General features: G+C 36.9%; 1 protein-coding gene across 10 annotated transcripts in view; it reads left to right on the plus strand.

Annotated features, from left to right (window-relative positions):
* The window catches only part of COBLL1 (cordon-bleu WH2 repeat protein like 1), a 166,833-nt gene that overhangs the window by 113,042 nt on the left and 30,547 nt on the right, over positions 1-23,244 (plus strand). For all 10 annotated transcript variants that reach the window (XM_044934556.1, XM_044934558.1, XM_044934545.2 and 7 more), the window contains 4 exons: positions 1,640-1,868; positions 2,737-2,775; positions 8,075-8,172; positions 8,284-8,520. In XM_044934556.1, the coding sequence (XP_044790491.1) occupies positions 1,640-1,868; positions 2,737-2,775; positions 8,075-8,172; positions 8,284-8,520 (603 nt within the window). The remainder of the gene's footprint in view (positions 1-1,639; positions 1,869-2,736; positions 2,776-8,074; positions 8,173-8,283; positions 8,521-23,244) is intronic.

Raw genomic sequence — 23,244 nt, forward strand, 5'->3', positions numbered from 1 at the left:
GTTTCTGTAAGCAAACAGGGGGTAGAAGTAATGGGTTTCTAGAAATACTCTTTCATTAGGAACAACATAAACCACTTTTAACCTTAAAAAATATATAAAGGTTTATTTTTAAAATTAGTTCATTTACACATGACTTGAGTACATACATTCTCATATTTTCTTCATATTCTTATGAGAAGTTTTTTTTTTTTTAACAAAAACGGTAACTTTTTTGGACAATACTAAAAATCCTTTGCTTTCTACAACATTTGATTGAATATTAAATATTAGGATATTGGGCTATTTTCCATAAAGATATGTATACTATTTATCTAGATGGAAATTGTATTATTTATGCTGTAGCATTTGACTACATGTGGTATTTTAGGAATATATGTTAAACTTTAAAGATCTGCAATCTGTAAGTTTCATTTAACGTGGTCATGTTTCTAAATTCCATTTACATACAAAATTTAATTCAATTGCATTAAAATATGGAGGTGCTTAAAATCTTCTTGGTAACTTTGAGTTAGCAGTATTAAATATCTAAATGAGGACTATTATACTATTCTTTACTAATATATTAAAATTAACCAAAGTAGTAATAATAGTAGTGACAACAATAGTTACTTACAATTGCTAATGTTTATGTGTTGATAATTTACAATATGCCAGTGTGTTAAGCTCTTCATATGGATTAACTCACTTATCTCAAATACAAGCTCAAAAATGTTAGTGTCTTAATTAAAATATCCCTTTTTTTCCCATTGAGACAACTGACAAACCATTAGAAAGATAAATATTTCTCAACTAAAAAAAATAGAATAAAACATTTATAATTCCATCATGTATGCTAATTTTAAAGTAAATATTTTAAGGAATAAAGCAAAAATACCCGTAGGACTAGATAAGAGGCTTTTATGTTTTGTTTTGGATTTAAGTCTACTTAATACTGTATAAGAGTTATGAATTTAATCTAGATTACTTAATAAGCAACCTTTTTCAAAGAATCTGGTTTGGATTTAGGAAGTAACATTAATCAAAATGAAAATTTTACCACAAAGTAGAAAATACTGTATATTGTATTTGTTGCAACACATAATTTTCCATAGATTATCTCATTGTTCTAGACATCACTGTAGAAAGATGGGCAGTAAACTATGGTAATTTCATATTATGCAATGTGAGGGTGCTAGAGATATAGGAATAGAACCTGGGGCTTAGGTTAAAGTCTGAAGTATGAGACAGAAATTTATGACATTCTAGTGCTACAAATCCAGTGTTCTTGCCTGGAGAATCCCAGGGACGGGGAGCCTGGTGGGCTGCCGTCTATGGGGTCACACACAGCTGGACACGACTGAAGTGACTTAGCAGCAGCCCCGGTGCTACAAAGACTATTGTAGAAAATGCCTCCAATCTTCTCCAGATCTCAGGATGGAAACTCAGGCCACTTCCACCAGAAACACCATAAGTTAAAAATAAGGTCACAGGACTTGTATATCATCATGTTATTCACTTTAATTCTTAATGTTACCTATATTATTGAACTTGGCTATAGAAGGATTCTTACACAATAAAATGAAGGTTCTTATTATCTTGAAAAAAAAAAACAAAAACCCAGTAAATTATGGTGTAACTCTGGCTTTAATCTGTGTTTCAGAAAACTGTGAGAGTAGTGATCAATTTTAAGAAAACGCAGAAGACAATAGTGAGAGTTAGCCCACATGCACCACTTCAAGAACTTATCACCATTATATGCAGCAAATGTGAGTTTGATCCATTACACACACAGTTATTGAAGGACTATCAGTCTCAGGAGCCCCTTGACTTGACAAAATCTCTTAATGAACTGGGACTGAGGGAATTATATGCCATCGATGTCAGCAAAGGTAAGTAAGACTTTTCATGTTGTTCATTTGACAGGATGTGCATATGTGTGCCTGTTTTGTGTTTATGTATAAGTATTCTCAAATTCATAAAGAATCCTGTAGTAAAGTCAGTACATGTCATTGGAAATAAAAAGAGAAAACTAAATGTAATAAAATTTAACTTGAGTTCAGTTATTACAATTGGAATAAAAATTTGTCTTTCTTAGCTGTCATTTACATTTTACACTTTTCTGTCTACCTTTGAATATTTAGGGCATCCCTGGTAGCTCAGCTGGTAAAGAATCCGCCTGCAATGCAGGAGACCCTGGTTTGATTCCTGGGTCAGGAAGATCCCCTGGAGAAGGGATAGGCCACCCCACTCCCTTATTCATGGGCTTCCCTGGTGGTTCAGACGGTAAAAAAAATCCAGCTGTACTGCGGGAGACTCACCATGGTTTTGTTTGAGTCTTAATTTTCTTTCAAATTTGGGAATATATTGACAAATATTTTTCTAAGTTCAGCACCCAAAATCAATTAGCTTATAAAATGAGTCAGTCTAGTTAACAAAAGTCTTCAAAATAGGAATAACTTGGAGTATAAATCTATAGATATAATGTATTAAAACTTGGAGATTTTAGATAATGTTGGTTTCTATGATATCTAATAGATAAATGCAAGTTTCTTTATTCAACACAAATCTGTTTTATTAGGAGTAATAAAAGCTTTGTGAAGAATGATTACTTACACCATCTCTGTGTAGAGAACTTCAACTTGAGATTGTGGCTTTAAATAACTCATAGACAAATGTTTCAACTCAGTGATGTTTTATACTTGAACAGACATTAGCTTTACAGTCAATTTACCCCTCTTTTACTCCCTCCTTCTGTAGCCACTTCTGTTACTGCCTTCAACAAGTCATCTTTACAAGGTAAGATATATGAATCTGTAGAATGATTATAATATGAAATCTCTATTTCTATTGGGTAAATTATAAAAACTGCTAATGGAACTTTTCTGGTGGCTTAGATGGTAAAGAATCTGGAGGACCTGGGTTCGATCCCTGTATTGGGAAGATCTCCTGGAGAAGGGAATGGCTATCCATGCCAGTACTCTTGCCTGGAGAAGGGAATGGCTATCCATGCCAGTACTCTTGCCTGGATAATTCCACGGACAGAGTAGCCTAGCGGACTATAGTCCACGGGATTGCAAAGAGTTGGACATGACTGAGTGACTAACTAACCAAGCTGATAATATTACCTATCTTCTTAACACTATTAATATGTACATTTTGTAAGAGATTTTAATTTAGAAAATCTTTGGGTTTTATTTCTGAAAAATAGTTTATAAGCTTCCACCTTGATTTCTGAATTTAATACAATAATTACATTTCAATAACTATTTGAAAATTAACATCACATTAAGAATGAGAAAAACATATCCTTCACTCTCAGACAAGAAAAAGTGATTTTGCTAGGGCCTTTATTGGGTACATACACTGAAAGCTTGGTGGTTCCAAGAAGGGTCCCAAATTATTTCTTTGGAAATAGTTATTCAGACTATTAAGGGTATATTCATTATAGGAAATGTTTGCAAATTTAAATTGCTTGTGAATATTTTGTAATAATATGGAAAGTGCTTATGCTAAAATCAGCTGTTAAAGCTCTTTAATGTTTAGTATATTTTAAAAAAACTTTTACATGAAATTTCTGAAAATGAATATATAAAAATTTTAAGTGTGGATACCTTTGGGTGGTAGGGCTATGAGTGACATTTTTCATCCTTCTTTTCTTTATATTATAGAATTTTATAATGGAAATATATTACTTTCATAGCAGAAAACTTTATTAAAAATTATCCAATAATAATAAAGTCTGGAAATCTTTTCCCCATTAAAAAAGAATAGGTTCAGATAATTGATTATTGTAATAATTACCCCCTACTAAAAAAACTTAATAACCTATATACATTAAGTGTTATTAAATTACTGAAATCTTCTTTCTTCACTATTTAGAATTTTTTCATAACACAATGAACCTCTCGATTCCAAGAATTAAGTCCACATAAGTAATAGTGTACTTATTTATTTCTAGTGGCTATCATGAAGATTAGACTAATCAAAGAAGTTGAAAATTCTTATGATTGTAAAGTGTATGCTGCTAAGTCATTTCAGTCGTGTCCGACTCTGTGTGACCCCATAGATGGCAGCCCACCAGGCTCCCCCGTCCCTGGGATTCTCCAGGCAAGAACACGGGAGTGGGTTGCCATTTCCTTCTCCAATGCATGAAAGTGAAAAGTGAAAGTGAAGTCGCTCAATCGTGTCCAACTCTTTGCGACCCCACGGACTGCAGCCTACCAGGCTCCTCCATCCATAGGATTTTCCAGGCAAGAGTACTGGAGTGGGGTGCCATTGCCTTCTCCATGTAAAGTGTATACTGGCTAATAATCAGAAGATAGGCATGTTAATCCTGATATTGCCTTAGCTACTAAGCTCATCTGGCAAGCTGATCAGGCAAATGACTTTATTTGTCTGGATCTCACCTCCCACTTTTATGATAATCAAGAGAAAAAAATGTTCTCTTGATTCTTTCCAGCAACAGCATTCTGTTACTTGTACATGGCTTTCACTCCTAACTTTGCCACTCTCTACATAACCTAACCCAAAGCACATTCCATAATCTTGTTGGCCTCGTTTTGAAGCTGTTGAATGCACTGATTTCTAATATCCCCTCCAGCCGAAAAAGTATGTGGTTTATGCAGAGTATTAAATGTTGTGAATATAATCTTAAGAGATTGTAACAGGAAAATGTAAAAAGCTCCTTCTACAGTGTCAGAATCTACAAGGTCAATCCAAATGTTGTAAATGCTCCTGCCTCCTTATTTTGTCTGATAAGATCAGAAGGCTTAGAACTTTGTGTGCAATTATTTACAGCCTCTCTTTGAGAAACAGGAAACTACAGTATTTAAGTTGCTTTTCTAAATAAGCTCAAGTCCTTGTTTGTCCTGCTGTTTAACTCTGACTTGTAGTGATCCCTGAAATTGAGTTTTAAGTGAAGACTTAGGAATTAGCCACTGTTGAGGATGCCTGGAAATTACTTTGCCTAAAATAACTACATGAGTACTCTGGTTACCGCCATGTGAACTTGCTATTCACTGTTCCAATGAAATTTAATTGTATATCTACATTCAGCTAGTGGAGGAGTCTACCTTAAAATGAAATAGTAGCATTTCTTAAAAAAAGAAGTCAGAGGTATTGCACATCATCTTTAAATGGGTACTGGATTCAATTCTAGTGTTTAATGTCTATTTGTTTTGGTGCAAGTTATTCAAAGTCTCTAGTCATCGTCACCCAGGCCTTTCAATTCTTTACAGTCCCCAACTTATAACAAGGGCTCAGAATAGCTCAGGTAGCTTGTGACACCTACCTCCCAGGATTGTTCTAAAGAATGAATTAGGCATGTGAAAAAATTTGTGACCATAAAATGCTGTCCACATTCCTATTATTGTTAGTTGCTAGCATTGTCAGTAAATTCATTGTACAGAATACATAGTGCTTATTTAATATTTGAAGCATCAGATTTATTAAGTTTTAATTTGTGAAATATAGTTCTCCTTTAATGTCTTATTGAGGCATATTGCATTAATATATTTATTGGTGTTAACTATCTTTGCTTTCCTGGAATAACTCCTACTTTGTAATAAACTATTTAATTTTTGAAACTTTTTCTTTAAATAAAAAGACTAGAAAAGACTATGTATTTAAGACTATCATTGAGCTCTAAGTTCTGCTAAGGATATATCCCACACATTTCAACGTATAGTACTTTGTCTCCAATGTCACAGAGATTATATTGTGATTTGCCATAAAACTCGTGTGTGTTTCACAGGAGAGATGTTTTTAAAATGTATAAATGCCCACTGCTGTCTCTCTTTTTAAAATCTGCAACTTATTTGTTGAAGAAACCAGGTCATTTGTCTTACGGTGTTTTCCACATTTAGAATTTGGCTGATTGCATCCTGTGGTGCCACTTAACATGTTCCTTTATCCTCTATTTCCTGTAAATTGATTGTTAAATCTAGAGACTTGATCAGATTTGGGGGAGGTATTTTTGGTAAGAATATTTCATGGGTTGTTATTGTGTATTTCCATTAACAGACATGTAATAACAAGCTACCTTGTTAGCCATCAATAATCATTGCCGGTATCTTTTTAAATTGAAGTATAGTTGACATATCACTCTACAGCAAAGTGATTCAGTTATACACATATATAATTCTTTTTAACATTCTTTTCCACTATGGTTTATCACAAGACGGTGAAGATAGTTCTCTGTGCTATCCAGTAGAACCTTGTCGCTTAGCTATCCTAGTTTGCACCCCAGCTGCCACTCCATTCCTTCCCCACCCCTGCCTTCTCCTTGGCAACTGTACGTCTGTCCTCTGTATCTCTTGGTCTGTTTCATAGATAGATTCATTTGTGTCATATTTTAGATTCCATGTATAAATGATAGCATATGGTATTTGTATTTCTCTTTCTGTCTTAGTATGAAAATCTCTAGGTCCATCCATGTTCCTGCCAATGGCATTGTTTCATTGTTTTGTGGGGATGAGTAGTATTCCACTGCATGTGTATACCATGTCTTCTTTATCTACTCATCTGTCGATGGACATGTAGGTTATTTCCATGTCTTATGTATTGTTGGCAGTGCTGTTGTGAACATCACTGCACATGGCTTAGTTAATTGAGTTATAAAACATTATAATCTGTAACAAATATTCCTATAATTGGTAGTTGAGATATTTCTAAAAAAAGCCACTGTTCCTATGTCAGCTATTTCTCTCTCTCAATAGAATTCATTCAGAAAACGCAGGATAAAATGTGATTCCCTTACTTTTTAAAATAATGGCCAATGAGAATCGTTACTTTTTAAGTATTGTTATGAATTTATGGAATTAAACATGTGTGCTGTTTCACTTTATTGAGTTATTCTTACGATGTCCAAATTGTTCTGACTGCGGCCCAGAGACACTGTGTCAGATTGGTTCCTGAGATGGTTCCTTTTAATGGGAAATGGGATTTAGAAACAATCTGGGCCAGGGTGACTTGGGGGTACTGGATTTGTTGATTGTAGGCCCTTTCAGTTGACATTAGAAAATACTGTTTAGAAAATGAAATGTTACCTATGCAACCTCGAGGTTTGACATTTGCCATTCTGATTAAAATATGGTTTAATTTCGGCACTATTGACATTTGGGGCTGGATAATTCTTTGTTGTTCACTTTAGAGTATTATTGTTGTCTTGTGCTTTAGAGTATTATTTAGCAGCATCACTAGCCTGTATCCAGTAGATCCCAACAGCACATTCTCTTCACCCTAACTCAGTCGTGACAACCAAAATTGTCCCTACAGTTACTGCTGCTAAGTTGCTTCAGTCGTGTCCGACTCTGTGCGACCCCAGAGACGACAGTCCACCAGGCTCCTCCGTCCCTGGGGTTTTCCAGGGAAGAAAAATCGTCCCTAGACATTGTTAAATGTCTTCGGGTGAATGTGTGTGTGTGTGTTTGTATGTGCAAAACCACCCTCAGTTGAGAACCCCTGGATTACAGAAATAAAAATTTTAAAACATTTAACAGAGTGCTAAGTAATTTGATGGACAGGGAGGCCTGGCGTGCTGCGATTCATGGGGTTGCAAAAAGTCAGACACGAATGAGCGACTGAACTGAACTGAAGTAATTATAATGAATCATGCTTTGGAGAATTAAATACTTTATGATAGTTTAGCTGAGACAAAAAAGTATAATTCAAAATCAACAAAGATACAAACTGTATGATAACAACATCCTTTTTACAACATCCTTTTAAAAGTAAAAAGTGTCCTTTTTACTTCTAAAATGTTGGTAGTTGTGTATAAAACACACTCTGAGTCACTACGAAATGGGTTTATGTCCTATAGCTCTGTCATTTCCTGACCTTTGCCCCAAGTATGTATCTTAGTTTCTTTAAGCTTCAGTTTTCCCTACTGTGGAACAGGAACAATAATACTAAATGTGCTTGCTGCTTTGAGAGTCAATTAAAATATGAGGTGCCTAGCAGAGTGCCTGGTTCATAGTAGACCACAGCTAGTAGCTTTTATCATTAAATAGTTATCAAGGAAAAGTAATCGAGAGAAACCTCAGAGGTGAACATATAACCCTGTGAACAAAACTAAGGTGCTTTTTTTCTGTTTTAGAGTCCTGCCAAATATCACAAAACCTAGACCTTATGAAAGATAAAGAAAGTAAAGGGTTTTTCAGCTTATTTCAACGCAGTAAGAAAAAGCGGGAGCAAGTACGTATTTTCTTATGTAGTATTTTATAAGACTCTTCTAATCTGTTTTTAATTGTGTGTGCTTTTTACCATGGAATTACCTGTAGATTTTGCCTTTTCATTCTGTGTTAGACTGTCAGCGCCCCTGCAACTCCTCTAGTAAGCAAGCACCGGCCAACTTTTACAAAGAGCAATACCATTTCCAAACAGTATATTTCAAACACCCTGCCGTCAGATGCCCCCAAGAAGAGGCGTGCTCCACTGCCTCCAATGCCAGGGTCTCAGAGTTCCCCCCAGGACCCCGCGCACATCCAGGAGAGGCCAGCTTCTTGTATGGTGAAATCCCCGAGTGTGGATGAAACAGAGGAGGTATGTACATTTGTTTGGTTTGTATTTTTAAGATGGAGAAGGGGACCATCCATTTTTCCTCTTTACTAACTTGTCCTTTTCCACATAGGCTGCTAATAGTAACATTTACTCATATGTAATTAGATGAATAACTAGTTACTAACAGCATTGGTACCATGAAGAGAGTCCCTATGTACAGTTCTGAAATGCAGTAAAGAATAAAATATGTCTATTTTAAGTAGCTTTTATATACAAGCAAATACATCATCTGTAAACCTTAAAGTCCTGGTTCATTAAGGCCCAGCCGGAAGTTTTTGTTTGATGCATGTATTAGGAAAGGAAATATTTATTTTTGAACACAGCTTTTTTTCTTTTTGTTAACAGCAACACAATCTATGTTACTTTCATGGATTTCTAACTACATATAGTCAGGTCTTGACCTGACTCTCAGATTCTCAGGGGGGTCTGCCTGATACATATATACTCTATTATAAAAAGTCTTTATATATAAAATACTACAGTTACTATCATATACTTAGATGTTCAAGGCACTGTTCTAGGTGTACCTTTTTCCCAAACATTCTCACTGTTACTTCTGTTTAATCCCAAATTTTCCTGGAACATGCTATTTTGTAGAAATCCACTTGCAAACAACTTTTCATGTCTGTACATTCTTTGCTTTATTCAGGTGAGTTATATTTGAAGTTTTAAGTAACTGTGATTGAACATGAGACCATATATTTTGTTGCTTGGAGTTGACAATTGTTTTAAGTAACTTTGAGAGCAAATTTATTTTGAGGTGTTTGAGAAACTCAGTTTTCTTGTGTCTAGTTGAAGGATTTTGTTTTCGCCTTAGAAAGTTAGTAAATTCAATGCTCAAGAAATTAACCCTTCTCAACTAATAAACTTTTTTGTATTTTCTTAATCTTAGAGATATTTTAACTATAGTTTTAAATTGTAATTTATAAACTGTCATATGTGTCTTTAGAAAGTAGCAACTGGATTAGATAGAAATGAACTTAAAAAAATGCTGAAACTCAGTAGTTACTTGGAAAGTCATTTATTAAGCTGTCTTATTATTTCTATAAGGCTCTCTCGTCAAATGGCTGTGGTATAAAATCTCATCTTACGCATCAGGAGGATAGTTATATTTTTTCAAATTATAGAATCATTTACTACAGAGTTTTCCAGGGCAAATGCTTGGTGGTTGGGTTCAGTCTTTAAAAATGTGTGGGGGTGTATTAGTCAGGCAAGAGGAGCCCTGTGGAAGGATGCAAGGAATGTAAGGACTGTTGGTGAGTCTGAGCATGCGCAAGAAACTGAGATTGAAGCTGAGTGAGAGAAGCAGGGACCCCACGTCAGGGTCAAAGACTTCATTTTGTGACCATAACTAGTTTGTTCTTCTTCACAGCAAGTCATTTAAAAGGTAGCACTTTCAGGATCATTTTATATTTTTAATTACCATAAAACTGTACTGTAAGAGTATAAATTATTACACTCTTGAGTGGTTACCAAAGTCTGTCTTTTCCTTTCTACAGAAATACATCTTAGCCCCTGCTCACAAACCTTTCCAGATGACTTCATCCAATCTATTACAGTAAACCTCTTTTGTGTTTGGAGCCTGAAGAGGTCTGCATTGTCTTTCTAAAAGTCAGCTTCTTAAAATTCTAGGCTGTACTACCAGTGACCTCACCAAAAACCATTTCTTTTGATTCTCACCCTCTGTTCTGTGACCAGTTGATGCCCCCATGTTCAAGGCTATTTTTTTTTTTTTTTTTAGTTTGTTGCCTTTGGAAATTTAGACATTTTTATATAATTTTCTAATTATTTTTTCCTTTGATCTGGACATCTGGTTAGTTCTTTGATGTATTGTTTAGCAGGATCTGGAATTATTTATTTTTCCCTAGAGAAGCTGAAAAATCATTTTAAAATATTTATTCATTACAAAAATTTCTTAACAGTGAAGCTGTGGTTCTCTGTGTGAGTATGTGTATGAGTGTGTGGACATGCACACATGCATGTTCATAAGTTCATGCCTTCCAAGGCATCTTACCACATATTTCCTTAACTTCTTCGCCATATTCAGTGCGATAGATCTCCCTTTGGTCTTATTTTTTCTCTCTTCCATGGCCCTAATTCTCTTCTTATAGCTCAGCTCTCTTCTTTTTTTTTTTTTTGCCACAAGTTCTTCACCCATTTTCTAAATTTGGAGGTACCTGAATCCATGATCTTAGTCTGTGTCTACTCTTTCAGAGAAAACATCTATTCTTTGTTGAGTTTTCAGCTGTAGTGTTTGGAATAATGTCCCCCTCAAAAGAAGTCCAAGCTGAAGATCTAGAGATGAGAAAGTCCTGGACTTAAGTTGGGCCCAATCCAGTGACTGGTGTTGTTACAACAGCAAGAGGGGAATGTTGTTTAGTTTTTCAGTCATGTCCAACTCTTTGCGGCCCCCTGGACTGTAGCCTACCAGATACCTCTGTCCATAGGATTTTCCAGGCAAGAATACTGGAGTGGGATTCTGTTTCCTTCTCCAGGGGATTGTTCCAACCCAGAATGGAACCCACATCTCCAGCTTTGGCAGGCACATTCTTTACCACTGAGCCACCAGGGAAGACTCAGGCACAAAGACACAAAGGAGAGGTCATGTGATGACAGATGGAGGTTGCAGTGGCGCTGCCACAAGCCAGAGAATACCAGGAGCCTAGAGAGGCAAGGAAGGGCTCCTCCCCACTGACTTCTGAGGGATATGGTCCTGCTGACACCTTGATCTCAGACTGCTAGCTTCCAGAACTGCAGCAGAATAAATTTTTGTTGGTTGAAGCTGCCCAGTCATGGTCATTTGTTCCGGCAGTCTAGGAAACGAATACATCAGCTTTGTATTCCAGTCTCAATATCGTTCCACTTGAAGTTTGAACTCATGGTTGCTTATTGACTCCTCACTGCCTGGTTGGTGTTTAGTTGCTAAATCATGTCCAGCTCTTTGAGACCCCATGAATTGCAGCATACCAGGCTTCCCTGTCCTTCACTATCTCCTGAATTTACTCAAACTCATGTCTGTTGAGTCAATAATGCCATCCAACCATCTCATCTGTCACCCCTTTCTCCTTTTGCCCTCAATCTTTCCCAGCATCAGGGCCTTTTCCAAGGAGTCAGCTGTTTGTATCAGGTGTCCAAAGTATTGAGCTTCAACATCAGTCCTTCCAATGAATATTCAGGGTTGATTTCCTTTAGGATTGACTGGTTTGATCTTGCTGTCCACGGGACTCTCAAGAGTCCTCTCCAGCACTACAGTTCTAAAGCATCAATTCTTCAGCATTCAGCCTTCTTTATGGTCCAACTCTCACATCCATACATGACTACTGGAAAAACCATAGGTTTGACTATACAGACCTTTGTCAGCAAAGTGATGTCTCTGCTTTTGAACATGCTGTCTAGGTTGGCCATAGCTTTCCTTCCAAGCAGCAAGCTTCTGTTAATTTCATGACTGCAGTCACTGCAGTGATTTTGGAGCCCAAGAAAAGAAAATCTGTCACTGTTTCCAGTTTTTCCCCATTTATTTGCCATGAAATGATGAGACAGGATGCTATGATCTTCATTTTTTTAGTGTTGAGATTTAAGCCAGCTTTTTCACTCTCCTCTGTCACCTTCATCAAGAGGCTCTTTAGTTCCTCTTCACTTTCTGCCATTAAAGTGGTATCATCTGCATATCTGAGACGATTGATATTTCTCCAGGCAGTATTGATTCCAGCTTGTGCCTCATCCAGCCCAGTATTTCACATGATGTATTTTGCATGTAAGTTAAATAAGCAGCATGACAATATACAGCCTGTATATACTCCTTTCCCAGCTTTGAACCAGTCTGTTGTTTCATGTCCAGTTCTAACTGTTGCTTCTTGTCCTTTATTCAGGTTTCTCAGGTGACAGGTAAGGTGGTCTGATATTCCTGTCTCTTTAAGAATTTTCCAGTTTGTTGTGATCTGCACCATCAAAATGGCTTTAGTGCAGTCAATGAAGCAGATGTTTTTTGGAATTCCCTTGCTTTTTCTGTGATCCAGCAGATGTTGGCAATTTGATCTCTGGTTCCTAAATCCAGCTTGTACATCTGGAAGTTCTCAGTTCATGTACTGCTGAAGCCTAGCTTGAAGGATTTTGAGTGTACTCTTGCTAGCATGTGAAGTGAATGCAGTTGTGCAGTAATTTGAACATTCTTTGGGATTAGAATGAAAACTGACCTTTTCCAGTCCTGTGGCCACTAATGCATTTTCCAAATTTGCTGACATATTGCATGCAGCACTTTAGCAGCAGCATCTTTTAGGATTAAGAGCTCAACTGGAATTCCATCACCTCTACTAGCTTTGTTTGTAGTCATGCTCCCTAAGGCCCACTTGACTTCACACTCCAGGATTCTGACTCTAGGTGAGTGACCACACCGTTGTGGTTATCTGGGTCATTAAAACCTTTTTTGCACAGTTCTTTTGAGTATTCTTGCTACTCTTCTTAATCTCTTCTGCTTCCACTAGATCCTTGCTGTTTCTGTCCTTTATTGTGCCTAACTTTGTATGAAATGTTTCCTTGGTATCCCCAGTTTTCTTGAAGAGATCTCTAGTCTTTCCCATTCTATTGTTTTCCTCTATTCCTTTGCATTGTTTGCTTATGAAGGCATTCTTATCTCTTCTTGCTATTCTCTAGAACTCTGCATTCAGCTGGGTATCTCTTTTTCTTTCTCCTTTGCTTTTTATTTCTCTTCTTTTCTCAGCTATTTGTAAGGCCTCCTTAGACAACCATTTTGCCTCCTTGCATTTCTTTTTCTTGGGGATGGTTTTGGTCATCACCTTCTATACAATGTTAGGTTCCTCCATCCATAATTCTTCAGGCACTTTGTCTACCAGATCGAGTTCCTTGAAACTGTTCGTCATCTCCACTTATAAGAGATTTGATTTAGGTCATACCTGAGTGGCCTAGTGGTTTTCCCTACTCTATTCAGTTTGAGCCTGAATTTTGCAATAAGGAGCTGATGATCTGAGCCACAGTCTGCTCCTGGTCTTGTTTTTGCTGACTGTTTAGAGCTTCTTCATCTTTGGCTGCAAAGAATATAATCAGTCTGATTTGGGCATTGATCATCTGGAGATCAATGTATGTAAAATCAATCTCACTTGTTCCCCTAGTTTGAAAAGCTCAAGATGATCTCTGATGTTCTTTCTTTTTCTTTCCACATCCACTTAGTGACTAACCATTCAATTTCTCCTCACTGTGTCTCCTTGTCCCTTTCTTCTATTCCCTCTGCTAAAGCCATGCCTCAGGGAAGTCCAGGGGCAGGAATGTAAGGAGAAGGTCAGTACTTAGCTTGTCTTGCCCCTTCTCATCTTCACAATATGAAGGATGTGGCAAGCTGCCACATTTATGTTTTATAATAGTCACTTGTCAGTTCAGAAACTTTGGATAGATGGCTGTTATTTTCCAGGCATTTAAGGCCCTCTACACAGTTTGGTGGGTGTGAAAGGCTCGACACACATCTTCCCTCCTCTCTCCCCATTCTCTCTTTCTTTCTAGTTATTTTGAGGTATAATTGACAAATAAAATTGTAAACTATTTAAATACATTGTGGCAATTTGAAATACACTGTGAAAGAATTCCCACTATCTATTTAATTAACATGTCCATCACTTCACATATTATCGTTTTTTTATATATGAACATTTAAGTTCTGTCTTAGCAAATTTCCATTATATAATACAGTGTTGTCAACTGTAGTCGCTATGTTTCAGTTAGATCCTCAGATCTTATTCATCTTTTAGTTGAAAGTTTGTCCTCTTTTATCAATTTCTCTCTATTCCCCCATTCCCCCAGCCCCAGGTAACCTCTTCTACTCTGAGTTTGATTTTTAGATTCCACATGTAAATGAAACCATGCAATATTTGGCAGTCTTTGGCTTATTTTGTTTACTGTAATGCCCTGAAGGTCCATCTATGTTGTTACAAATGGCAGGATTTCCTTCTTTCTCATGGTTGAATAATATTCCCGTGTGTGTGCATATGTATGTGTATGTATTATATATATGTGTGTATTATATATACATATACACATATTTAACACATATTTAACATATCACATCTTCTTTGTCCATTTATCCATACATGGACACTTAGGGTGTTTCTATGTCTTGGCTATTGTGACATGGGAGTGTAGGTATCGCTTTAATATCCTATTTTTGTTTCCTTTGAATACATATCCAGAAGTGCAATTGCTGGATCGTATGGTAGTTTCTATTTTTAATTATTTTACTAACCTCCAAACTGTTTTCCATAGCGACTGCACCAATTTATGTTCCTACCAAGAGTGCACAAGGATTCTCTTTTCTTAACATTCTTGTCAGCACACATATCTTATAGTCTTGATAATAGCCATTCTAACAGGTATGACATGGTATCTTACTGTAATTTTGATTTGCACTTCCCTGATGATTAATGATGTTAAATACCATTTCTAATACTGATTGACCATCTGTAAATCTTTGTAAAAATATTCAGTTCCTCTGCCCATTTTTAAAATTGCATTTGTTAGGCTATCAGGTTGTATGAGTTCTTTATATATTTTGGATATTAGCCCCTTACCAGATACATGATTTGCAAATATTCCCTTTCTGCAGGTTGCCTTTTCATTTTGTTGGTGGTTTCTGTTGCTGTAGAAAAGCACAAGTTTTTTGGGTTTTTTAATGTTAATTCCTCATCATTTTCAGGATGCTTCTAACTCTAATCAGAAGATTTGACATCTCTTGTGCAAAAACCATGTTTCCTATGCTTTTAGAATAGAATAATTCCCCCAGCTTCATCTTTATTCCTCCTCGCTCATTCAAATTATACCTTTCCTTTACCTGCTTCGTGGAGAATTTTTTTAAAGATTCCAACATGGGATAATCTTACTTTCTCTGAATTTGTCTCTCTTGTGTTTTTATGTTTCATTTTAATTTATGTATAAGTTTAGGTAGTATATTCCTATGATATATATTTCTAAAGATGAAAAAGAAAATATAGTGAAAATTCTCCATTCCAACCTTGCTGCCAGCCAAATTCTTGTGCCTAAAGGCAACCAATAACAGTCTTGTGTATTCTTCCAGCCTGACTATATGTATATATATTCAAGTCAGTATTCAACCTACATGTTTTTAATTTCTCAGCCAGTCATATGCTACATGTATTATGTTATACCTCACTTTTTGGTACTGAATAATATATTTTGGATATCCTTATCAATACATAAAGGGCTTCCCTTTTTAAGATTGCATAATATTCTATTGATGGATATAACATGTTATGGGATAGACACCCCATCCTCTAAAGATGAACATTATTTTATTGTTTAAAGCTTATAACATTGTTAAATTCTCTCTTTTTAAATTCCCAACCAGAGGATGGGATTTGTGTTCCCCAGAGAAATTCTGTAACACAGTAGGTGTTCAAGAGAATTGATAAGTAAACTTTTAACCACAGTTTCACACAATCAGGTATGGGATATACAATGAAAATGTCAAATAAAATTCTAGTATTTCATGGGTTCAGTTCAGTTCAGTCGCTCAGTCGTGTCCGACTCTTTGCGACCCCATGAATCGCAGCACGCCAGGCCTCCCTGTCCATCACCAACTCCCAGAGTTCACTCAGACTCACGTCCATCGAGTCAGTGATGCTATCCAGCCATCTCATCCTCTGTCGTCCCCTTCTCCTCCTGCCACCAATCCCTCCCAGCATCAGAGTCTTTTCCAATGAGTCAACTCTTTGCATGAGGTGGCCAAAGTACTGGAGTTACAGCTTTAGCATCATTCCTTCCAAAGAAATCCCAGGGCTGATCTCCTTCAGAATGGACTGGTTGGATCTCCTTGCAGTCCAAGGGACTCTCAAGAGTCTTCTCCAACACCACACTTCAAAAGCAGCAGTTCTTCGGCGTTCAGCTTTCTTAACAGTCCAACACTCACATCCATACATGACCACAGGAAAAACCATAGCCTTGACTAGACGGACCTTTGTTGGCAAAGTAATGTCTCTGCTTTTGAATATGCTATCTAGGTTGGTCATAACTTTCCTTTCAAGGAGTGAGCACCTTTTAATTTCACGGCTGCAGTCACCATCTGCAGTGATTTTGGAGCCCAGAAAAATAAAGTCTGACACTGTTTCCCCATCTATTTCCTACGAAGTGATGGGACCGGATGCCATGATCTTCGTTTTCTGAATGTTGAGCTTTAAGCCAACTTTTTCACTCTCCTCTTTCACTTTCATCAAGAGGCTTTTTAGTTCCTCTTCACTTTCTGCCATAAGGGTGGTGTCATCTGCATATCTGAGGTGATTGATATTTCTCCCGGCAATCTTGATTCCAGCTTGTGCTTCTTCCAGTCCAGCATTTCTCATGATGTACTGTGCATAGAAGTTAAATAAGCAGGGTGACAATATACAGCCTTGACGTACTCCTTTTCCTATTTGGAACCAGTCTGTTGTTCCATGTCCAGTTCTAACTGTTGCTTCCTGACCTGCATACAGATTTTTCAAGAGGCAGATCAGGTGGTCTGGTATTCCCATCTCTTGAAGAATTTTCCAGTTTATTGTGATCCACACAGTCAAAGGCTTTGGCATAGTCAATAAAGCAGAAATGGATGTTTTTATGGAACTCTCTTGCTTTTTCCATGATCCAGCGGATGTTGGCAATTTGATCTCTGGTTCCTCTGCCTTTTCTAAAACCAGCTTGAACATCAGGAAGTTCACGGTTCACATATTGCTGAAGCCTGGCTTGGAGAATTTTGAGCATTATTTTACTAGCATGTGAGATGAGTGCAATTGTGTGGTAGTTTGAGCATTCTTTGGCATTGCCTTTCTTTGGGATTGGAATGAAAACTGACCTTTTCCAGTCCTGTGGCCACTGCTGAGTTTTCCAAATTTGCTGGCATATTGAGTGCAGCACTTTCACAGCATCATCTTTCAGGATTTGAAAGAGCTCCACTGGAATTCCATCACCTCCACTAGCTTTGTTCATAGTGATGCTTTCTAAGGCCCACTGGACTTCACATTCCAGGATGTCTGGCTCTAGGTCAGTGATTACACCATCGTGATTATCTGGGTTGTGAAGATCTTTTTTGTACAGTTCTTCTGTGTATTCTTGCCATTTCATGGGTAGATCTGGTAAATTTTAAGAAGTACTTGGATAACTTACACATTGCTTACATTTACTTTTTAATAGTAATTGGCTCAAATGATTCTTGGCCATATTTTTCCTAAGCTTTTACAAAGAAGCCAGAATTTTGGCAGGGTTGTGTTAAAAGCTTAAGGACCAACAACTAAAATGTAGTGTGCATTACCTAATGCATATAAATGAAATTCACTCTTGAATTGAAATTTTTTTTATAGCATCAGATGAAAATATTCAGGAAATTTAGCAAAGCATATAGTCATAATCACTGTAGACATTTTATATGTTTTAACAATTTAGTTTTGAATTTGAAATTTTAAAAAGGCACTATTTTTACTGCCTAAAAGCCTAAAAGTAATACCAAACTGGGAAAAATTACTGGAAAAAAATAAACAACACAATAATTTCCAAGTTGGTGAAAATTTTGGATACATCTTTGTCCTATGATTTTTATTGTTTAGGTGGTAAAATAAACCACAAGGGTGCGCTGTTTAACAGAACTATAGCATTCTGATTTTTCCAGTTTTTCCCCCCAAAGCATCCTTTGAATAAAGCAGAAAGAAAATACTGTACTGGAAATAGTTACATTATATTAGAAATAGCAAATGCTTATCTCTTGTGGGTGAACTACCAGGAAACTGAGCTAGAGAGAGAAATAACAGTAATGTGTGAGAAAATGATTTATAGTTAGCACAGTTTTATTCATTTTGAGTTTTTATTTTAATGTTCTTTAGTAATCACTGATAATTCTATTTGCCTTAGGCTTAGAGATAAGTCAGTCTGTAGCTTGGAAAAAATGTTGCTAACCACATCTATTTTATACTTTTTGGCAGTCTGTATTTAATAGTTTGCCTCATTCCTCTAAGGCATTTCTCAGCACTGGCAAATTAAGGTATTTGGATAGTGATTTTGGAGCATCAACTGAAAATATTCACATAAAAGGCTGTTGATTTTCTGAGCTAATTTTGGCAACCAGTCGTGCAGTTTCCAAAGAGAACTCAATGATGATCCTAGTTAGTAAAATAATTTGTCCTAACCTTTTGGGGGAACATTTCTGCATCTCTAATTCTATCCATCTACAGCATATATTTAAAAAGACTGCATAGTTTACTGTCACTTCTACAGTGTCATTTTCCTTGTAAAGGTGAAATACCTTGTTTTCTATGGAAATGTTCATTTGGAAGAGAAAACGATCCAATTAGAAATTTTCTGGCAGTTTTCCTTGGTTCTTTTAAAGCATTTTTTGAATATGATTCTGCCTGAAGATGTGAAATGCCATTTGTGCAACAACATATGTAAGAGCTGGCCCATGCTGTCATTTCATGGACTAGATCACATGTATCACTGCACAAAATGCATATACTTTTTTAAATAAGGTTGTCCTTGACTTCATACATGACAGAAGTCAGAAATGCAGTGGTATTGACTTAAAAGTGACTTAGAGTTGTGGTATTGAAACTAAGTTCAGAAATCCAGTTTCTGACCCATGTCTGCTGACCAAGTATCTGTGAAGAGCACATTTAATGAAATCAGTGGCCAAAGGACGTCCTAGTATTATTGACAAGTTAACCTTTTATGCTTATTTTACATTTGAAGAAGTGGAAGGAGAGTTGGACAGAAACTGTAGTAATCTTTACCCATTGAATCCAAAGAATCTTTCGGAGAATTCTTCATACATTTGGTGTGACTTTGCTCCTTGGATGTGTGTGTATACAACAGAAAACTGCTTTTCCCTGCTACTAGCATGACATCTCATTTTCTTTAGGATATTGACTTTTGGCTGGAAACACAACCAGGAATGCTTTTGACTGGGCATTTCACTTGGTCTCATTTTGCTCTCTGCTGCAGACAAACACTCAAATGTTGAGAAACTGAAATTCTTTGCCATATAGTCTTATGCAAGTGAAATATAATACCTAGAGTGTTAGTTTTTTAACAGCTGATTTGTTTTTTTTTAAATACTTGACATTTTTCATCTCTTACCCAATTTCGTCTTTTAATATTTATCATGCTTTACAAATAGATGAGAGATTGTCATACATTTAGGAAATGTGCAAGCATATATTTGGACTTGCTTCACTTAATGAGTTTAATCTAGTCATTTTATGCAGAGTCATTAAGGTTGTTGTAATAGAGCATATATTTATAATTTTTTAGAAATATACCCCTTTTTAATTTTTTTCTCCATGTTATCTCATAACATTTGATTTTCACCTCCACTTTCCACTTATGATATAGAAAGTGGACCACACATATAATTCTCCAATTGCCTAGGAACAGTGGTTGCCATGGCATTTTCAGCTTGATATACAGTATACAGCTGTCTGTACTTCCAAAAATATGACTTGTTTCATTCAGTAGAGAAATGTACCAGCACAATAAAATACTTAATATGCTTCCTCTTTTAAGGTTTCCCCAGATACAAGACATACTTTGCATTGTACTTTTCATCAATTCTTGAAAGGGTCATAATCACACAAGGGCAGAAATTATGACTAATGTTTATATAACATTTGCTAATATTTCAGACAAGGCTCACTTTATTCATTTAATGTTCATGACATTCCTCTGAGCAATTACTTTTTAAGTTTCTGCCAGCTTTACCTCTGACCTAAATGCAAAGAACTAAGCACATTATAAAATTGCTAAATTTTAAAGAACAGTACTATTCAAAGAACAATAGGTCATTTGTGGAATTAGTGGGGCTTTCACTTCCTTATCTAGTTTGTCTCTCTAAAGTACATATTCTGAGTACATATTAATAAATATCATTGAGGGACTACCCTGGTGGTCCAGCGGTTACGACTCTGCCTTCCAATGCAGGGGGCACAGGTTCAATCTTTGATCAAGGAACTAAGGTCTCACATGCTGCAGGGTACAGCCAAAACTTTTTTTTTTAAAGTATCATAGAAAATAATCAGTGTTAGGGGTCTTCCTTTACAAGTTCTTGTAGGACAAAGCTTTCTTAGCCTTTCTACCACTGTGATATTTGGGACCACATGGTTCTAAAGACATGCCTTTCTCTGGTAACCAGCATATTAACAGAGGTCAGGGTGGAGAGAAGCTGGCCCCATTCCTGGAGCTTCAGTAATAAAAAGGTGGGGTCACTTGGATAATGCCAGCCATACAGTTTGAACTCTCTTCTGGGATGAACTGAGTTGGTCCTAGTCTGTTCCCTTGATTGCTCCTTTATTCTGGTAGAGACCCTAATTCAGTTACCTGTAGAGTATTCTCCGCTGTGCCTCTAGACATCCCTCTGTTTTGATCACTATGACCACAGAGAACCATAGTTACCACTGTCCTCTTTTTAACTTGATCCTGATCTCTGCTTTCTCCTGGTTCATCTTGTCTTTTTTCATTCAAGATATACTACTTAGGCCCATATCTTCAGGCATTAAAAAATGTTATAAGTAAGGGATTACCACTAATAAGACTTGATTACATACTTTCTCAAAGTACTGGAGGATTGATAAAATGGAAGCAGATTGCCTGAGGGAGAGAAAAGTAAAACCCTTGAAAGAACAGGTGTAACACAGGTTGTAAAATTTGTGTTTTAGTTTTATTCTGATATGTGTGGAGAGGGCTGGAAAGAATTATTTTGTGGCAGAAGAAACCCTAGCCTGGCTTGAGAGAGACTCTTGAATCTGCCAGAGGTCTCTTATATTCTTCGTTTGGGGGTCATTTTTCTCATTGTCTTCTTCATCATCTTCTACCTTGAAGGACAAGACATTGAATTTTGTGGCTTGGGTTTCTCCTCTGTAGAATAAGGTTTTGTAACTAAATTTCCAAAAGTCTTTTTCAACTCTAGCATTATAAAATTGTTTTTTGTTTAAGTTGTTGTCATTTAAAATCGGGCTTTAACAAATGAAAGCGCTCTGTTGTAGGGGTCTTGGGTTTGGTCAGTGTTACACTAGACAGTGATATCTAGTCTTGGTATTACTCATCCAAAGACTTTTGAACCCTGAAGAAGGAAAGCAAAATAAATTATGGGCTAAGTGAGATCTTTCTACTTGAACTCTTGATTGTAACACAAAAAGCCAACACATGTGTTTTGGGCATCCCTTAAAAGAGGCTGAAGGTAATAAAATTTGAGGAAGGTATGTTCAGATTAATGAGTCTGTTAACCAGACAACACAGATGTTATTATCATTGACAAACAGTGAGTTTGCCACTGTTATGCCAGAAACTTGGAAAACTTAGCAGTGCCACAGGACTGGAAAAGGTCAATTTTCATTCCAATCCCAAAGAAAGGCAATGCAAAAGAATGCTCAAACTACTGCACAATTGCACTCATCTCACACGCTAGCAAAGTAATGCTCAAAATTCTCCAAGTGAGGCTTCAACAGTACATGAACTGAGAACTTCGAGATCTTCAAGCTGGATTTAGAAAAGGCAGAGGAACGAGAGATCAAATTGCCAACATCCGCTGGATCATTGAAAAAGCAAGAGAGCTCCAGAAAAACATGTACTTCTGTTTTATTGACTATGCCAAAGCCTTTGACTGTGTGGATCACAACAAACTGTGGAAAACTCTTCAAGAGATGGGAATACCAGACGACCTGACCTGCCTCTTAAGAAATCTGTATGCAGGTCAGGAAGCAACAGTTAGAACTGGACATGGAATAACAGACTGGTTCCAAATAGGGAAAGGAGAACGTCAAGGCTATATATTGTCACCCTGCTTATTTAACTTATATGTGGAGTATATCATGAGAAATGCTGGGCTAGAGGAAGCACAAGCTGGAATCAAGACTGCTGGGAGAAAAATCAGTAACCTCAGATATGCAGATGATACCACCCTTATGGCAGAAAGTGAAGAGGAACTAAAAAGCCTCTTGATGAAAGTGAAAGAAGAGAGAGAAAAAGTTGGCTTAAAGCTCAACATTCAGAAAACGAAGATCATGGCATCTGGTTGCATCACTTCACTTCCCATCACTTCATGGCAAATAGATGGGGAAACAGTGGAAACAGTGACAGACTTTATCTTTTTGGGCTCCAAAATCACTTTGGAGATGGTGATTGCAACCATGAAATTAAAAGACGCTTGCTCTTTGGAAGAAAAGCTATGACCAACCTAGACAGCATATTAAAAAGCAGAGACATTGCTTTGCCAACAAAGGTCCATCTAATCAAAGCTATGGTTTTTCCAATAGTCATGTATGGATATGAGAGTTGGACTCTAAAGAAAGCTGAGCACCAAACAACTGATGCTTTTGAACTGTGGTGTTGGAGAAGACTCTTGAGAGTCCCTTGGACTGCAAGGAGATCAAACCAACCCATCCTAAAGGAAATTAGTCCTGAATATTCATTGGAAGGACTTATGCTGAAGCTGAAACTCCAATACTTCGGCCAGCTGATGTGAAGAACTGACTCATTTGAAAAGACCCTGATGCTGGGAAAGATTGAAGGTGGGAGGAGAAGGGGATGACAGAGGATGAGATGGTTGAATGGCATCACTGACTCAATGGTCATGAATTTGAGTAAACTCTGGGAGTTGGCAATGGACAGGGAGGCCTGTCATGCTGCAGTCCATGGGGTCACAAAGAGTCGGACAAGACTGAGCAACTGAACTGAACA

Source organism: Bubalus bubalis, chromosome 2, assembly GCF_019923935.1.
Source record: "Bubalus bubalis isolate 160015118507 breed Murrah chromosome 2, NDDB_SH_1, whole genome shotgun sequence".
Taxonomy (NCBI): domain Eukaryota; kingdom Metazoa; phylum Chordata; class Mammalia; order Artiodactyla; family Bovidae; genus Bubalus; species Bubalus bubalis.